General features: G+C 32.8%; 2 protein-coding genes across 5 annotated transcripts; one reads left to right on the forward strand and one right to left on the reverse strand.

Moving 5' to 3' along the window:
• The first annotated feature begins 582 nt into the window (after positions 1-582).
• On the forward strand, positions 583-3,366 carry LOC118072280 (glyceraldehyde-3-phosphate dehydrogenase 2). Its single transcript, XM_035091996.1, has 4 exons — positions 583-684; positions 1,990-2,326; positions 2,410-2,664; positions 2,741-3,366. The coding sequence occupies exons 2-4, from the start codon at positions 2,009-2,011 to the stop codon at positions 3,167-3,169; spliced, it is 1,002 nt and encodes a 333-aa protein (XP_034947887.1). The 5' UTR covers positions 583-684; positions 1,990-2,008; the 3' UTR covers positions 3,170-3,366.
• A 406-nt stretch (positions 3,367-3,772) lies between these two features.
• Reps (RALBP1 associated Eps domain containing) lies at positions 3,773-7,630 on the reverse strand. Of its 4 annotated transcripts, XM_035092008.1 has the most exons (6): positions 7,202-7,630; positions 6,941-7,127; positions 5,285-6,809; positions 5,135-5,214; positions 4,828-5,032; positions 3,773-4,751 (listed from the first exon to the last, which is right to left on the reverse strand). In XM_035092008.1, the coding sequence occupies exons 2-6, from the start codon at positions 7,112-7,114 to the stop codon at positions 4,573-4,575; spliced, it is 2,163 nt and encodes a 720-aa protein (XP_034947899.1). In that variant the 5' UTR covers positions 7,115-7,127; positions 7,202-7,630; the 3' UTR covers positions 3,773-4,572. The 4 variants fall into 4 exon arrangements, with proteins under 4 accessions (XP_034947899.1, XP_034947898.1, XP_034947900.1 ...); XM_035092007.1 differs by having other exon boundaries at positions 6,941-7,630; XM_035092009.1 differs by having other exon boundaries at positions 5,135-5,199; positions 6,941-7,629.
• Between the last annotated feature and the right edge of the window lie 11,433 nt (positions 7,631-19,063).

The raw sequence follows: 19,063 nt of genomic DNA on the forward strand, positions 1-19,063 counted from the left end.
TAAAATATCTTTCAATTATCTAATATAAAAATGATATATTTTTCATGTATTATTTCATTTTGCTAGGAATATAATTAACTTTTCTCTAAACTTCGAAGAATTTTCCAAAAAAATTTTAAAGATATGTTGATAATTGACACACTATTATTGATTTCAAAAAAGCAATGATTATTAATTATTAATCATTTAAAAAAATTGGATTCTGGTTACAATAAAATTGACTTGAGTGCAGATATTGTCGGCAACTACAATAATTATTATATTTTTGCAAAAAATCCAGCACTCTGTGTTACCGATGACCAATGTGGTTATCAGTTGGAATTTTATAAATTTATTTAATTTTCATCAATATAAATTTACATAAATTATATAAGATTTATTATTAAATATTAAGATAATTACCAGGCAATTTTTCATATTCAATTCATCTATTATTTCAGAATTAATAAATTGTAAAAAACTTAATTAAACTTTTTTGAAAAATTTAAAATGATACCCTTTTTTTATTGGCAATAAAAATCATGTGACAAAAACTATCCACCAATGAAAGAAAAGTAAAATTAACCAATGGAAATCGCGTGTGCGCACACGCAGGCACATTGTATTTTATAATAGTTCACTTGCCCTTCAAACGACACTATTTCCGCAGTTGTCGAAGTGATTGCTGGTTCGTCTCGTTGTTACGTAAGTAATGTGTGTTTTTAATTTAATCATTTAATTTCATTTATCAAGTATCACGCCACATTACGATACATTTTATTATTCAGATTTTTCCCATTCAAAATCATCACGTAATTATCAATAAAAAATCGTTAAAATTGTGAAAAAAATGGTCGGCATTTTGACGAGCTTTGCACTCGATAGAGAATTATTTAAACTGAAAATCAATTTGATTCTTATAAAAATTGATAAAACAACTTTACTGACGTTTCTAGATAAAAAATTTATTTATTAATTACATAAATTTTGCATAATATCTTTTTCTGTTCTGATTGTTACTGAAATTTGACAATTTTTGACGAACGTGTCATGGCTCGCGTGTCTTTTGTCATTGAAAAAATGGTATGTGTATCATTTGTACTCCCAACTGCCTAAATTTATTATAATCAAGGACGGATTAAAAATAATTGTTGAGATATTAGGTGATGTAATAATTGCATTATTAGAAAAATATTTAAAAGTGCAATGATCTAATAATTTATATATGCTCCAGCGTCATTGGCAAATTTTTTTTACCGGCTAATAGCAATTAAAACCGTAAATTAAGTGCAACAAAGGTCAGAAAAGTTGTAAGTCAACTTAAATATTCCAGGGCGTTATAATTATTCTAAGTTATTAAATAAATACATAAGATTTCTATGTTACGTGATTTTTTCAACTTATGCATCATCTATCTTAGCTCTAACATACTCAGCGGTATCGATCCGGAATTTACGGTTGTATGCGCCGTACTATTCGCGCTGTGCGGACAGTATGGCTGACGTAAAAACCTTGTTGAAGGAGAAATTGACTTTGAATGCCCTTGAAATTTTTATGAATGGATTTATATCATTTAACTATTGAACAAATGACATCAATTAATGATTGAAATTTGACATTTCTCACTGTAAACATTGATAAGAACTTTATGCAACTAATGTCTCAGATATTTTACTCTTCCTATCATCATTTATCTTTTTTCTTACATTTCTTACATCTTCATTAAAAATATTCGCGACTATAAATTAAACTTTTCTTAAAAATCAATTGAATACTATTAAGTTTAAATTTAAAGTCTTATTCCTATGACGTATTTATTTCATAACACGATAGTTAGAGAAAAACAATTTTTATTGACAAAAATTTTGTTATTATTATTTTTTTTATTTATTCTTATCAATATTTTCAGTCAAGTATTAAGAATTGAGAGCTTATTGTCTCACTTAATACATCAAAAAGTTCCTAAAATTGCTAGTATTTGTATTTTTCATATTGATTGTCTATTTTTAGATTACTAAATAAAACAATCATGAGCAAAATTGGAATCAACGGTTTTGGACGTATTGGACGTCTTGTCCTCAGAGCTGCTCTTGAAAAGGGTGCTCAGGTCGTGGCCATCAATGACCCGTTCATTGGTCTAGATTACATGGTTTACATGTTCAAATATGATTCAACCCATGGTAAATTCAAGGGAGAAGTGAAAGCCGAAGGTGGTATGCTTGTTGTGAATGGAAACAAAATTTCTGTGTTCAGCGAGCGTGACCCTAAAGCTATCCCATGGGGCAAAGCTGGTGCGGAATACGTTGTTGAATCAACTGGTGTTTTCACAACCATAGAGAAAGCTTCGGTAAGTAGATAGTAATTACTTATTAAATCAGATCATTATACATTTTACAAATGAACTTCTTATTGTCATTTGTATCATCTTAGGCTCATTTGGAAGGTGGAGCAAAAAAAGTCATCATATCAGCTCCCTCAGCTGATGCTCCAATGTATGTTTGTGGTGTCAACCTTGACTCTTATGATCCAAGCCACAAAGTCGTTTCTAACGCCTCTTGTACAACTAACTGCCTTGCTCCACTTGCTAAGGTCATTCATGACAACTTCGAAATTGTTGAGGGTCTAATGACAACTGTTCATGCGACTACTGCTACTCAAAAAACTGTTGATGGACCATCTGGCAAGGTTTGTTATTTTTTTATTTAATTACTTAATTATTAAAATTGATAAATATAATTCTACGAGATATTTTATATTTTAGTTATGGCGAGACGGCCGTGGAGCTGCACAAAATATCATTCCTGCTGCTACTGGTGCTGCTAAAGCTGTTGGCAAAGTTATTCCTGCTCTCAATGGAAAACTTACTGGTATGGCATTCCGTGTTCCAGTTGCCAACGTATCAGTTGTCGATTTAACTGTTCGTCTTGGCAAACCTGCAAGCTACGATGCTATCAAGGCCAAGGTCAAAGAAGCTGCGGAAGGACCACTCAAGGGAATTCTTGACTATACTGAAGATGATGTTGTCTCATCTGATTTCATCAGTGATAGCCACTCCAGTATCTTTGATGCTAAAGCTGGAATTCCATTGAATGATCAATTTGTTAAATTAATCTCTTGGTATGACAATGAATATGGTTATTCCAACCGTGTTGTTGATCTTATCAAATACATGCAGTCAAAAGATCAGTAAATGTTACATACAAATTGAAACTTATTGTTAATTCTTTATTTTTGAGAATTAACTTCATGTAATGATTCTAGAGCAGGCTCTATGTCGTCTTCATTAGTTTGAAGAATAAAAGAGAGAGGAAATGAGAGAAGAAAAAAAATGTTAAGCTTTTCATTGCTATAATTTTAGAAATAAAAGTAAGAAACATTATTCAAATTCAGAATAATTATAAATTACAGTATAAAATTGAATTTATCAACAAATAAAGTTGGTAGTATTAAAATCAATAGTGTTATGTAATATTATCTATTTATCAACCTTTTTTTCATTTGAACATTAATAAATAAAAAAATTAAATAATTTCTTTCTGACCTTTATTGATTAATTTCATCTTTCAACTTTTGTTATTTATTATTAGTATTGTATTACTTAGCTTGATAACTTTTGAGACAAATTTTATTATTTAAGAATTAAATATTACTCATATAAATAATATTTTCATGAAAAAAGTCATTGAATAATTGCTGGTTTTTTTGTTAATCTCAAAATTTAAGTAAGTTAGATTTGTTGGCCATTAATCTGATAACTGATTATCGATAGAAATTTTCAATAAAGATGTGAGGATTTATGGCACAAATTTGAGCAAATAAACATATTTGCGAATTGTCTTTATTATCACACAAAATTAAAAGACACATGGCTCGTTAAGGCCTAGAATTATCAGCCTTAATTTTTATAATTATTCATTGTTAAATTTCAATTAATAATTACATTGATCAAACAGTTGATAATTTCAGGAATCAATCCTTTATCAATAGCTACATATTCTTCTTTCTAATACATATATACAAATACATCTGGACTATAACATTAATTCCATCAACGATGAAATAGTATTTAAATTTATTATTCTTCAATAACGAAGAAAACATTAACGTTCTGCTAAAACGAATGTTAAAGTTGCGATGAAAACATTTGATTATATTTTTTTTCATTGCAATAAGAAAATACATTCGGCTTTAATCGACAAAGCCTTTTGGTACTGTCATTAAATTATTTTTTTTTATTCATAATGTAGTTTTAAACTCTTTTTATATTAATTATATTTTGTTAATGCTTACTATTGATACATCGTACTTAGTCTCATTTTTTAGCTTGATGATACAGGTCGTAAACCAATCAAAATTGAAACAAAATATTTTACTAGATATAGAAATAGAAGTTAAAAATAATAGAAAAAAAATATTAAAAATTGGTTTCAAGACGCTCAAGTGATTAAAGGCGTTGTGATAAGTAACGAAAAAACAAAATATCGTAAATTAATGTTAAAATTCTTATAATGAAAGTGATTGAGTGCTGTGATAAATATATGGGCGGACAAACATAGCATCAGTGTGCAGAAAAGATAGTGAAGAAACGCAAGATCATGTTATAAGTAAAAGTTTAGCTCGAAGATTAATTCTCTCTTGAAGTGCTCCAGCTAATTCACGTGTTAGTTCTTCACATACAAGTCGAAGTTCAGCATTTTTTTCTCTCAGTTCTTGTAGAGTTAACCGTTTGCTTTCATCATCTTCTTTGTTCTCCTCCTCACCTTCTCCACGTTCTGTAATCATGAAGAACATTTTTTTTAACGATTAGTTTTTTAAACATGAAAATGTTATTAGTTAGTGTTAGTTTACTTGGACTGGGCTTTCTATAAATATGAAAAGCTCCACAAACGCCAGTAAATTGTTGATTATGATTCGTAGGACCAGTCTCAATAGATTTTTCATCACCTTTTGGAGAAAACTGTGAAAAATCAGCAACAAAACCTTGATTATCGCTGGTGGTGGCTTTATATTCTTCACACTCACTTCTTTGACCGATCAGTTTCCTCGGAGAGCTCTGAAAAATACATTTTTTGTGTTTTTTAATGGATTTATCACTCATTAAAATTCTAATTAATCTATCAATATTATATTGAATTTTTTTCATTTCATTACTTACAATTCCAGGAGATACTCTCGGAGGTATTGTAGGCGGGGCTCCTAGAAAATTTTGTCCGTTTTTACCTTCAATTAGAGAAACTATTTACTTGACATGAAAATATTGTTAAAATTTAAGTAATAAATGAACTGTTAACATAAGCATAGTCACCTAATTTATTTAGATCAAGACTAGAACTTCGAGTATGAGTTCTATAAGGTCTCGGTGGTGGTGGAGGAGGTGGTTCTTTCTTCGGAGTAACAACTAGTCCCTCATCATTAGGTTGTAATGACTTTTTATTTAACGATCTTTGCCCAAGAGCAACGGTTGAATGCTGTACTTCTTCATCAACTAATCCAGCCACAGTCCCGTTATTACAGTTAGCACTGGATGCTAAAATTGCTGCTTCTGGTGTCAATCGCAAGGGAACTGGATGTAAAATTTTTGGATCACGTTCTACAGCGGATTTTTGAAAATCAAAGTTAACTGGTTTAGGTCCAGGGCTTGTTAAATTACTAGTTCCAGTGGGAGAATCAACAAATTTGGTCCATTCTTTAGTTTTTTCTTGAGTTTTTCGAGAATTTGGTGAATTTTGATTTTGATTTATCGTTTGATTAGGAGGAGATGGTGGTGGAGGTGGTGGTTGTGGCGGTGACTGATTAATGACAGATTTAGAAGGCGGAATAGTTAAAGTAAAAGCAAGACTAGGAGGCAAATTATCTGGTAGAGGAACATGATTTCTACGTAGAACAACTAAATGCATAGCAACATAGAACTCTTGCAGACTTAAAGCTCCGTCTCTAGTGACATCAGCTAATTGCCAAATCCGCCGGAGTTCTGCTACAGGTAGACGAGATTTTTCAAAGAAAGTTCTTGCTACATGGCCGGCTAATAAACCTTCAGGATCAGGTTGGAGCCTGGCAAATTGAGCGGCATAATAATCTCTTTGTTCATTACTGATTATCCAAACTTCTTCTGGAGGAAAACTAGACCCATCACCGTCACCATCGCCTTCATCACTGCTATGTCTCTCTGAACTTTCTTCTTCAGTTCCCAATAATTGTCTTTGTTCTTCTGATACCAAAAGACCTTGCCAGCTACCAGAAGCTCCGTCTAAAATAGTTTCTCCGCCTATCATCCCACTAATTCTCTCTTGAGTGACACTATTTGTAGGTGTTGGTGAATCAGTACTTCCTCCTGTTTCTCTTTGATATTCTGCCTCGCTTTCACTTTCAGTCATACTCTCGGGTAATCCGTATCTAAATCCACCAATTTTAGCAGATGTTGGAGAATCAGTATTTCGACCAGTTTCTCGAGGATATTCAGCATCACTTTCACTTTCAGTCGTATTTCCGGGTTCTCTATATGCAAACGCACCTTTTACAGTAGTTGGAGAATCATTTCCTCCACTTTTTCTTGGAGATTCTTTAGTTCTATTTTCTACTTTATTATCTAATAAATCATACTGTGAACTACTATTTTTTTTAACTGTTTCTTTGCTTCTACTATTCTCAACATCACCTGATGTGAGCCATGAGAACCTTGGTAATGGAGTTGCTCCGTCTAATGAATTCATTGTCATGTCTCGATGGATATCTAAACCGGCTTGATGAGCTGCTACTAATTTCAACGCCGCATAAAACTGCTTTCTGCTCATATGGACATTTGTTTTAGAACCAACGCAAATATCTAAAATCTGAAGAAAAGAAATTCATAGTGTAGGATATATTAAATAAAAGCTCGAAAATCAATAAATCAACATTATTTTGTAGATATTAATTGAATTTTTATTTTCATTAAGCTTAAGTATGATAACATACTACAAACCTTCATGGTAGCATCTCTGGATAAATTGGCTGATCGGAAAAGCTCATAAGCCTTGACAACCGGGACGTTCCCAGGATCATAGTTGTCACAGCAGTATAAAAATATGTCACCATAGTATCGTAGTTCAGTTTCAGTGAGATGAGCGTTTATCTCTGATATAAATTCCCAGTTCATTTTCTTTCCAATGCTTTGACAATTCAATTAATTGATAAATTTTTAAATTTAATTAAATATCCCAAGAATCGAACACAATATTACTACCTGCTCTTATTATTATTAATTTTTATTTATCTAACTCATCGTGATTGTTTTGTTTTTATTGTCAGAAAGAAATTAAATCAATAATTTTTTATACAGTTCAGGTTCTTGTGATAATTATTATTGTTATTTTATTATATTAATTTAATCCAGCACTTAAATTATTGGAGCCGTATGATTATTGAACACTCAATCGTCGCCATCTTTTTCCTATCAGTAATGGTAGAAATTTTACTCTCATATGTGTATGAGTTTTATATCAGTATTTAATAACAGAATGTTTAATTGAAAAATTTCAAAGAATCAGCGCCTCTGTTCTGATCAAATTGCTTAAACTAGGAAGCATTCAATTCCCATATCGTTGATAAAAAAAATTTTTTAATGAATGAGTAGAAAATTAAAGTCCTACCAACAGAACGTATGACTTGCTGTTATGAAGCTACGGGAAATCAGCCAGTGAGCCATCTTTTGATAAGCAAGAGTACGACACCTCTACAAACACGACATAAATGATGTCTGAGTTTTTTAGAGGATTTTGTTTTATAAGTTGATATCACTGCATTTTTATTGGAAGAGTGAATGTAGCGATTTCCGGTCAACATTGTTGAAATAAAGTAGTAGATTTTTCAAATGTAAATATGTATAATCTTTGTGAACATGCTAAAAAGAAGAGGAAAAATCAAATTTAAAAATATAGACGAAGAATCATTGAGAAAAATTAATATTAACATATTGGATAATAATTAAATACTTAATGTAATCAGGTAATTAGTTTAAGTTATAAAATTTTATATCTAATATTTAAGTTTTTAAATATCGAGAAAACGTTTTTTTGAATCAATTTTATCATTTACCTCATCGAAATTTCAAAATTTTTTGCTATAAAATTGTATAAATTGTTTTACTAGCGCGCTCTTTCCTGCATGTGTACCGCGGTTATCGACTACTCTGTACACGAAAAATATTGTGTGACGTCATCAACGATTCTCAAGACTATCAGCTTCCGATTAAATGTAGAACAAGAATTTTTAATAAATTATTAACGAGTTACAGATTAGTCACTTCCCTAAGAGCGATATTTCTGCTATTTAAGATTGGCACGCCATTTCACTCTCTTCAAACGAGTGCTCCATCTTGTGTTGAGAGAATAAAATAAGAAGGCCGCACTGACGTTGGGGAAGCAAGCAAAATAAGTATCGAAAAGTAGAGTTGTAGGGTAGTACACAGAAACGCAACAAGCGGCGCTGGCGTCAGAAAGCGTCGGAATAAAAAAGAAGAGAGGGCATATAAGACGGAGCATCATAATTGAGAGGAGAAAAAGCATGAAGACAGAAAGTGGTTCCCTTTAAAGGATCGAAATTAAAGCAAAATGAAAAACTTATAGGATTGAATTCAATACAAAATCATCAGGAATCAACTGTCTGCACAGAGAAAAATATATAGTTGATAGAAGTGATTTAAGATAAACAAGAGGCTAACGATTGTGACCATCAAAAAAAAATAGAAAATTTTAATGACTATTTTCAATATCTAAAGGGACAGTCAGCGACCACTGCTTTGAACTTTTAGCAGTCAACTACTCCTCCTTGCTATACATTTGGGAAGACGCTCTCATGAAAAAATTTCCAACTCAACATTTTCATTAACAATACTCGACTAATGAACATCTGTAGTTATTGATAAGAAAACGAATTAAATTTTCAGACTCCTTTTAACATTGAATCAAATATGCTTATTTTAATACTATGATAACATTTACAGCAATTATTATTTCAGGTGTGTTGCTATTAGATGAAATAAAATTGGCTCACAGAATTTCATTTAATGCAAGTGAAGGAATATTTCACGGCTTTGTAGATCTTGGTGATCACACTCCGGAACACCAAATGGATGAAAGCGGTGATCACGGATTAGTGATAATGTTCCAACCGTTTCAGGGAAGATGGGTACAACCGTTGGCATGTTTTCTAAGTTTGGGATGTGCCAACAGTAGAACCCTAGAATGCTTGGTATTAGAAGCATTAATTCTTATTGAAAAAAACGGATTTTATGTGGACGGAATTGTAACTGATGGAGCAACATGGAATCGCAGTATGTGGAAAAGATTCGGAATTTCCACAACAAACATATCGTGCGAGCATCCATGCGATGAAACTCGAAAGTTATGGTTCCTATAATGCAATAATAGATATCGAAGTATTATGTATTTTTCCGAACGTGTATCAGCGGCCATGTAGTCGTATGGAAAAGATGAGAAGAAAAATGCTGATTTAAAAAACAGTTTACCCTTGGTAGTACCTATTTCTGTTCATAAACATAAGACGCTCTCATTGAAGAATTAATTACTCATTAATAAAGTACATGTAAAACAGTTTTTGAACACCTCTTAATATGAATAAAAAAGAAGATTGTATATTTCTGACTACTGTTACTTTTCTAAGAGGTTTTGCCAACTCTTGGCCAATGTGCATTTTCTTAAAACACATTGCTCAGCGAGAACCACGTGAAGGTGGTAGGCTTTTCTCACCAGGAAGAGGATGGAGATTAGAAATTGTTAATGTTCAAATTTAAAATGTCTTCGAAGACCTTGTTTTAGTAGGATGTATGATTGTTTTTTTAGGGCTTATCAGTACTGTTTTCGATAATTATAAATTATGTCCGTTTGATGTATCCAATTTTCCTCTGTTTTCTAAAGTATAGACACTTACTTTGTATTATATGTTTATCTTGAACTGTTTCATGGTTATCATAATGTATTGAATGAAATTAAATTACCTTGTTATCTCTTCTTCTTTTTGCCTCTTTTTCCAGTTGTTGTTTTTCCATTGATGGCTTGAGCGTTTTTATCTATATGAAAATTCAAAGATAAATAGAAGGCTATATTTTGTGCTTCTTTTAGTCGCACTGTCTATTAAATATTATGTACATACCTTACAGTTTTGCTTCTGTGCGTGCTTTTCTCGTTTTTTTTGCCCTTCATGTTTCTCGGTGTTTACGACGCGAGTAATGAAGTGAGCTCGAGAAATTGTATAAAATTTAACAATTTTTCTATTGAAGTCGTATACATGCTCATTACATCCTATTCGATGTTGTGCTGTGAAGCCTCCGTCTCTAAGCATGTACAGTAACTTGAAGAAGCTATCTCGTTTGATTTTATTATTGTTTAAAAATTTAATTACTATGAACTCAATATTTTCGATGAGTTTAACTAGTTGCGATGTCGGGTATGTCAATTTTCCTTTCGTTATTACTTCTATTAGTTTCGTCTTTTCATTAAGTAAAGGGTTTTTTGATATTACAATTTGTAAACATTGTTCACATTGTGTCCACTCGGTCGCCTTCTTTGCGGTATACCCGGTCATGTATTCTATTATATCTTGTTCCACAGTATTTTTAAAAAAGTTCCTCTGCGGTATCGTTGTCATCTTCAAGTACAATTCTTTCAACTATTGAGTTCATTATTTCATCAATTTTTTTTTTGATGGTTGATGGAAATTACGTCTTTCATGAGAGTTGATAATGTTTCTCCACCGCCAACATTACTACCTCGGGGTGGCTTTAATAAACTGTACGTGCTCAATAGATAAAACATTGTGCCGAACATGACTGCATCAGGATACTCATTAGCACTGCAGACTTCTCTGGATAAGCTGAAAAATCGCTACAATTATTGATAAGTGATATGATTTTCTTCTGAAGTGAATTTACCTCCAATGAGTCTTTGTTGAGTCGGGATGTCATTAGGTACTCATATCTACAAGTGTTCGTCAAGTATTCGAGTAATTCTAATGTTGCTTTTAGCGATACTATAAGTCCGTAATAGGTACTTGGCGAGATGTATTCGTAGTCATTTTCTTTACACTTTTCCTCCCACATTGTTAAATATTGAAGAAATGCTAGTTGATGATGTAATTCCCATCAACCATCAAAAAAACCGCAGAGGAACTTTTTTAAAAATACTGTGGAACAAGATATAATAGAATACATGACCGGGTATACCGCAAAGAAGGCGACCGAGTGGACACAATGTGAACAATGTTTACAAATTGTAATATCAAAAAACCCTTTACTTAATGAAAAGACGAAACTAATAGAAGTAATAACGAAAGGAAAATTGACATACCCGACATCGCAACTAGTTAAACTCATCGAAAATATTGAGTTCATAGTAATTAAATTTTTAAACAATAATAAAATCAAACGAGATAGCTTCTTCAAGTTACTGTACATGCTTAGAGACGGAGGCTTCACAGCACAACATCGAATAGGATGTAATGAGCATGTATACGACTTCAATAGAAAAATTGTTAAATTTTATACAATTTCTCGAGCTCACTTCATTACTCGCGTCGTAAACACCGAGAAACATGAAGGGCAAAAAAAACGAGAAAAGCACGCACAGAAGCAAAACTGTAAGGTATGTACATAATATTTAATAGACAGTGCGACTAAAAGAAGCACAAAATATAGCCTTCTATTTATCTTTGAATTTTCATATAGATAAAAACGCTCAAGCCATCAATGGAAAAACAACAACTGGAAAAAGAGGCAAAAAGAAGAAGAGATAACAAGGTAATTTAATTTCATTCAATACATTATGATAACCATGAAACAGTTCAAGATAAACATATAATACAAAGTAAGTGTCTATACTTTAGAAAACAGAGGAAAATTGGATACATCAAACGGACATAATTTATAATTATCGAAAACAGTACTGATAAGCCCTAAAAAAACAATCATACATCCTACTAAAACAAGGTCTTCGAAGACATTTTAAATTTGAACATTAACAATTTCTAATCTCCATCCTCTTCCTGGTGAGAAAAGCCTACCACCTTCACGTGGTTCTCGCTGAGCAATGTGTTTTAAGAAAATGCACATTGGCCAAGAGTTGGCAAAACCTCTTAGAAAAGTAACAGTAGTCAGAAATATACAATCTTCTTTTTTATTCATATTAAGAGGTGTTCAAAAACTGTTTTACATGTACTTTATTAATGAGTAATTAATTCTTCAATGAGAGCGTCTTATGTTTATGAACAGAAATAGGTACTACCAAGGGTAAACTGTTTTTTAAATCAGCATTTTTCTTCTCATCTTTTCCATACGACTACATGGCCGCTGATACACGTTCGGAAAAATACATAATACTTCGATATCTATTATTGCATTATAGGAACCATAACTTTCGAGTTTCATCGCATGGATGCTCGCACGATATGTTTGTTGTGGAAATTCCGAATCTTTTCCACATACTGCGATTCCATGTTGCTCCATCAGTTACAATTCCGTCCACATAAAATCCGTTTTTTTCAATAAGAATTAATGCTTCTAATACCAAGCATTCTAGGGTTCTACTGTTGGCACATCCCAAACTTAGAAAACATGCCAACGGTTGTACCCATCTTCCCTGAAACGGTTGGAACATTATCACTAATCCGTGATCACCGCTTTCATCCATTTGGTGTTCCGGAGTGTGATCACCAAGATCTACAAAGCCGTGAAATATTCCTTCACTTGCATTAAATGAAATTCTGTGAGCCAATTTTATTTCATCTAATAGCAACACACCTGAAATAATAATTGCTGTAAATGTTATCATAGTATTAAAATAAGCATATTTGATTCAATGTTAAAAGGAGTCTGAAAATTTAATTCGTTTTCTTATCAATAACTACAGATGTTCATTAGTCGAGTATTGTTAATGAAAATGTTGAGTTGGAAATTTTTTCATGAGAGCGTCTTCCCAAATGTATAGCAAGGAGGAGTAGTTGACTGCTAAAAGTTCAAAGCAGTGGTCGCTGACTGTCCCTTTAGATATTGAAAATAGTCATTAAAATTTTCTATTTTTTTTTGATGGTCACAATCGTTAGCCTCTTGTTTATCTTAAATCACTTCTATCAACTATATATTTTTCTCTGTGCAGACAGTTGATTCCTGATGATTTTGTATTGAATTCAATCCTATAAGTTTTTCATTTTGCTTTAATTTCGATCCTTTAAAGGGAACCACTTTCTGTCTTCATGCTTTTTCTCCTCTCAATTATGATGCTCCGTCTTATATGCCCTCTCTTCTTTTTTATTCCGACGCTTTCTGACGCCAGCGCCGCTTGTTGCGTTTCTGTGTACTACCCTACAACTCTACTTTTCGATACTTATTTTGCTTGCTTCCCCAACGTCAGTGCGGCCTTCTTATTATATTCTTCATGTCTCTTGCCTTACGTATTCTTTTCACTCTCTTTTACATTGAGTTTGACACATTGCTTTCTCTCTTGCGCTTATCATTTCCTTTCCATGTATTACACCATCTTATTTATTGATAACTAACAATATGTAACACCATATACTCATAATTTAACACGAGTCAAAATAGTTCTATCGAATAAAATCGTTGTTATTTTATGTATTAGCTAGTATATACTATCCCTAATATTTTCACATTCAGGCACAGGCACAAACGAATAAACATAGAAATAGAACAGTAGAATATTCGTATATAATTGCTCTTATATTTAAGGAAATGTAAATGTTGCATGCTGCTCATTTATTATTCCAATTCTACATTTATACAATATTATGTAGAGAGTACTTACTTTTGGGTATTTGTCAGTTAAAAAAGATAGTTTTTATATATTTTTACTTAATCTAATAGTAATTTGGTAAATAAATATAGAAATAAAACAGTAAAATACTGGCATACAATTGTTTTTAGGTTTATTTTCTGCATTTTAACATATGTAGAATATGTATACTAGTGATTTGCTTTTTTATTTCCACGCCTATGATACTTATTTTAACATAAATATGAAAGATGACTCACAACTTCAAATGCACAAACGAACTTGACGGTTCATTTAATTCTCCGTCTGGTTTAGTCAATATCCTCTTCAAACAAAAATCTGTCAAATATTAACCGATTTTGTTCATTAGGTTGTTTTTATAACTTCGTTATATTACAGTAATATTATGGTTACATAACATTTTCATCAACATTGATATTGTTTAACTTAAAAAAAAAAAATTGTCAGCAATGTATTTTTAGTGGATTTCATTGCTTTGGTTTACTATTCTATTATTTTTTAAGTGTAATTTGATTTCTTTAGTGAAATGAATTTTTCCTATTTGGGGGGATTCGAACCTACGACCGCCCGCTTGCACGCAACTTAAACCTACGTTTTTACCCACTAGGCTATTCTGATACTTAATTCCCAAATTGAAAATAGGCCCATATAAACATATATTTTAGTTACATGGATAAATATATAGAAAAATAAGAATAATTGTGTGAATTAAAGTTCATTTTAGTTATTATGTAATAATTATTATATACAATGTCTTCTTTTTATTTTTAATTGAGATTTCTTCATTTTTGAGATTACAAAACATTTCGTAAATGTCTTGGGTTAAACAAATTGATAAAAAAATCCTTATTTTCTGAGTATTAAATACACATAGCCAATAATAAAGTGACCGAGATATTCTCTGACAATTTAGGTACACAAATAGTTCTTGAACTGTAAAATATCCTTATAGCTGAGAAACAATTACCCTGATCTGCTATCAATCTCAGTTTATCTACACATTGAAAAAAAAACAACTATAACCAGAATTTTGTAATGTTACATCTTTAGAATATGCCGTCAATATAAAAAATGTATATAACACTGATGTAACAATGTTATATCCCTGATATATTTCGCAGGAACAAAAAATTATACGTACTATTAATGTAACGATGATATATTACAAGAATATTATGCATATGCAACAAATGTTGCCTAAAATTTTTAGATAATCCTGAAATGAAACTGATAAATCTGCTAACTGTCAGGTTTTTCAGTTTCATTTCAGGTTCATTATTTCGTTGATATCCTCAGTGGTTTTCGAGATATTAAAATAAAAACACAATTCTCCTTCCTCTTCACTGTCTTCAAATGCCCTCTTCAATTTACCTTTTCTTTGACGGTTTATTCCTTTGTGATTATTTTCTTGTCTTTATTAATATTGAGTCTTTCTTCCTTTATTTCTCTTTCTGCTGTTTATTTATAATTTATCAAGCTAGAAGTATTGGCCAGTCTTAGAAGTAATTGGTCTAATAGTCGTTGTTCGACTGTTCATTAAAACGAAACGAAACATTTTATGTAACTTGCTGTTTCAAGTGTATCTAGCGAAGACATATTTGAATAGTTCTTAATGCTCTTCTATATAATTTGAAATTGTTGGGGTGAAAAAACTGACATTAAGTATAACACAATTTGAAATAATTTATTTATATTGATCAATATTCATTATTTAGAGTGATAATAATAGCACTAATTCAAACAGTGATGGTTTTAGAACTGAAAATCAGTAAATATATACTGTTTTGCAGTGATTATCACAGATTCATTTTTAAAGAGTAATGATACACACACACAAAAAATATCTTGAATGAAGAGAAACTATTCTCTCAGAAATCATGTATTTTAAGCAAAACTGTAATATCTTGGCTCAAAAAATATTATCTTGAGCCAACATATGATTTTCATTATATACAAAACCCAGATTATCTTAAATTAACCAAATTTTTCTTGAACTAAGATATTCTTTTTCTGCGCGTAAGATATATAGAGAAATCAGTTAATTATCTGCATTGTATTTTTAACTTCCCAGTGGGTAGTACGATATAGTAGTCAATCACGATTTTTGATAATATGGAATTGTGCTCAGAACAATTGAACATTATTACTAACAAATGATTGTTGATTACGGTAATATTTAAATAATAAGTTTTATCCATTTTTATATATATGAGTACTTTAAACGCATAATTTTTTCTTTTATTAAAAAAATATTACCAACCGTATGACATAAATGAAAACATACTTTTTTCGTTTATAACAATGAAATTTGTTGTAAATAATAAAAAAAAAAAGATCTATGAGGTATATTTGAATTCTTCTAACGCACAATTTTTTCTTTTACTGAAATGAAGTAACTAACCATATCAAATGAATAAAAACACACCCATTTCGTTAATAACAATTCCATTTGTTATAAAGAATGGAAACAGGTTCTATTCGGAGTGTTTTCTCATTTTTTTCACTGGGAAGTTGGTCGTGTGGACCTTTCGGGTCGCACCCAGACCACTGCGGAGCACTGATTTTCAATTTATGTTTTTAGAGGGACAGAGTTCTTTACTCCTTGAGATTTTAAATGCGGCCACTTTCGTTGGAAGATCTTATAATTCAGTTACAAGAATTTACCACTATAATCCAGGAGGTGGCTGAAACAGGGAGGTGCAACGCGAGCATCTTGCAAAGAATAAATTATATCACCAATCTCCTGCTGATGTTGGTCAACACTTTCATACAGCGTGTCTCAAGTCTTCAAACAAGACGAATGTTGCTGTTAGGCCTGAAGCCACTGAAAACTGGCGACGCCTGTCTTTAACTCATCCATCGGCTTTTCAGATGGGCTACAGGTTCTCGAACCATGCAAATCGAGTCAAGCCCAGAAACCTCCCCAGAGCAAAACCAGGGGTCAGAAAAAACATCAAGTAGACCGTCGTTACCACGTCTCTCTAAACAAGTTTGATCTGAATTGACGGCAGACGCTTCGATATTAAGCATTATCAAAGGCTATAAAATACCTTTCATATCCCAGCCTTATCAAATCTCCTTATCTCCATCAAATTTGATTCGTCCAGGTGACAAACCTTTTCTCTTGGAAGCATTCTCCAAACTAGAGATTATATGGGTGCTATTGAGGAGTGCAAACCCTGCTCGGGCCAATTCCTATCACCGTATTTCTTGAGATCATAGAAATATATTATTTTCCTATTCGTTCTTGTTAGGACGCACAGAGTTTTCCTATTCGTTCTCTATTATTCTTATATTAGAGTTTCGAATTTTTGTACCACTCATAAGTTTTGATTCGTTCTTATAATTTTTTTATAAGAACTGTGCTTGAAAGGCGTATTGGCAAAATAATACGTGTCTCTTAATATTTGATGTAGAATAAGATGATAAGAAGTATAAACGCAAAAAACCTTATATAGAGAATAAAGTTTATTATAAGAAAAGTAGAAAAAAGTAATCGAAAATAACAAAACAAAAAATACAAAAAGTAAGGGTATAAAGGAAACAAATTTGCATAAAGACTTGACCAATTAGGCGCTAGGTGACGCTAATGAGGTTGTAGATAAAATAGGGAATCTTAACACTTCCTCTATCAACAAGCTAATTACAAAACAAAAAAAAAAATTTTTATTTTGTCATGTCAAGTTGATACAAAATTTTTTGATGCTTCGTTCCACCTAATCCTTTCGTCAGTACATCAGCCAATATAATATCTGTTGAGACATGTTTCACTTCGATTTCTTTGGTTCCTTGAGCTTCTCTGATGAAGTTATAGCGTATGTTAATATGTTTACTTCAACCGGGTATAAAAGTAGACCTCTCCTCGTAGGTATACCTGGTAACTCTGCCCTTATTATAACGGAACAGAGGCTAAGAGCCACCATCACCACTATCTCCTTATATGTCCACAATCGGGGCTCTGCCTTGATGTGGAGTCCTTTACAGGTGTTTGTGTGTGTGTGTGTGTGGGAAAATGTGTCTTGAAAGAGAGAATGTAATAATGAAAGAATGACAAAATGCGAAATTATAAAAAGCTACCAAGTATCATGGCAGAAACAGTAGAGATGAATAAGTAAATTATTTAATTAATTAATCAATTAATGAGCGAATAAATAAGGAAATAAGTGGAATATAAACTTTTGGCATACTTCCTAAATATCAATAAATAAATGGATCCGAAGGAGGTCAGCTGGTCCTTGCCCAATTGCTGAACCAATCAAGTGAGACAAGAACAGATATCAAAAGATGCAAAGATTGAAAGCTAAAGCAGGGTAGTGAGGTTCTCTCGGGGCACGGACGATCTAGCGTGCCTCTATCCCCATAGAGTTCTGAGCTGCCTTGTTTCATGTCGTAGGTTTCTTAAGAAAGCATGTAGATATTGAGTTCTTAATAACCCAAGCCACAGTCGTGAGCCAATCCGGGGTGTGAGGATCTAGTCCACGGGGGTGGCTAGAGAATCCCACGCAGACCGCTTTCCGAGAGCCCGTCCTTCTCCCAAAAATATTGTATGACGATACTGCGAAGGTTATTCCACCTTTCATATTTGATTGGTCGTGAACGAGGATTCAACCTTTGGTTTCTTAATTTACAAAGGTACCGGCCCCTCCACTGTGATGTGGGCAAGGGAATGTGCTGGGCACAACAAAATATCCGAAAGTAAAACCGGCCACATTCGGAGTTTGTGGCGGGGCCATTATTTACGCGTGAGGCCAGAAAGGCTGCAAGAGACAACTGGAATCCACACCAACAACCAGAATGGATCAAGAAGACGACCCTGGAACTTGGACACCTCAACACCCGCAGAGGTCCGAAACGTTTGACAGGGTGTCCGGTTGGCTTCGCGCGTGCTGCCTTTTGGCGCTCTCGCTAATAGGAGCACAAGGCATTCTTTGGACTAAGTCCGTTCCTACCGCGCGACGCGATACGAGCTTAGCCAGTCTAAGGAATGCCTTGTGCTCCTAAATTGACTGGATGCTCGAGTAAACTCGATAGGCAGGGTACTTCGAATCCGTAAGTGCTCGGTGAGCCTAACCCAACCAAAAATGCGTAGCTTCCCCGGGCCCCGCATTCTAAGCATAGAAAAGGTATCTTTTGACCGCTCGCAATGAAAGGCCGCTGTCAGGGCTCTGCAACGAGTCTCCGCAGAGGCGACCGATATCAATCATAATAATAATAGTGATGCTGCCTATAATCACAATTATAATTATAATAATAATAGTTATAACCAAAACATCACAGCATGCGAA

The sequence above is a fragment of the Chelonus insularis genome, unplaced genomic scaffold, assembly GCF_013357705.1.
Source record: "Chelonus insularis isolate UGA/USDA-ARS -01 unplaced genomic scaffold, ASM1335770v1 contig_91_pilon, whole genome shotgun sequence".
Lineage (NCBI taxonomy): Eukaryota > Metazoa > Arthropoda > Insecta > Hymenoptera > Braconidae > Chelonus > Chelonus insularis.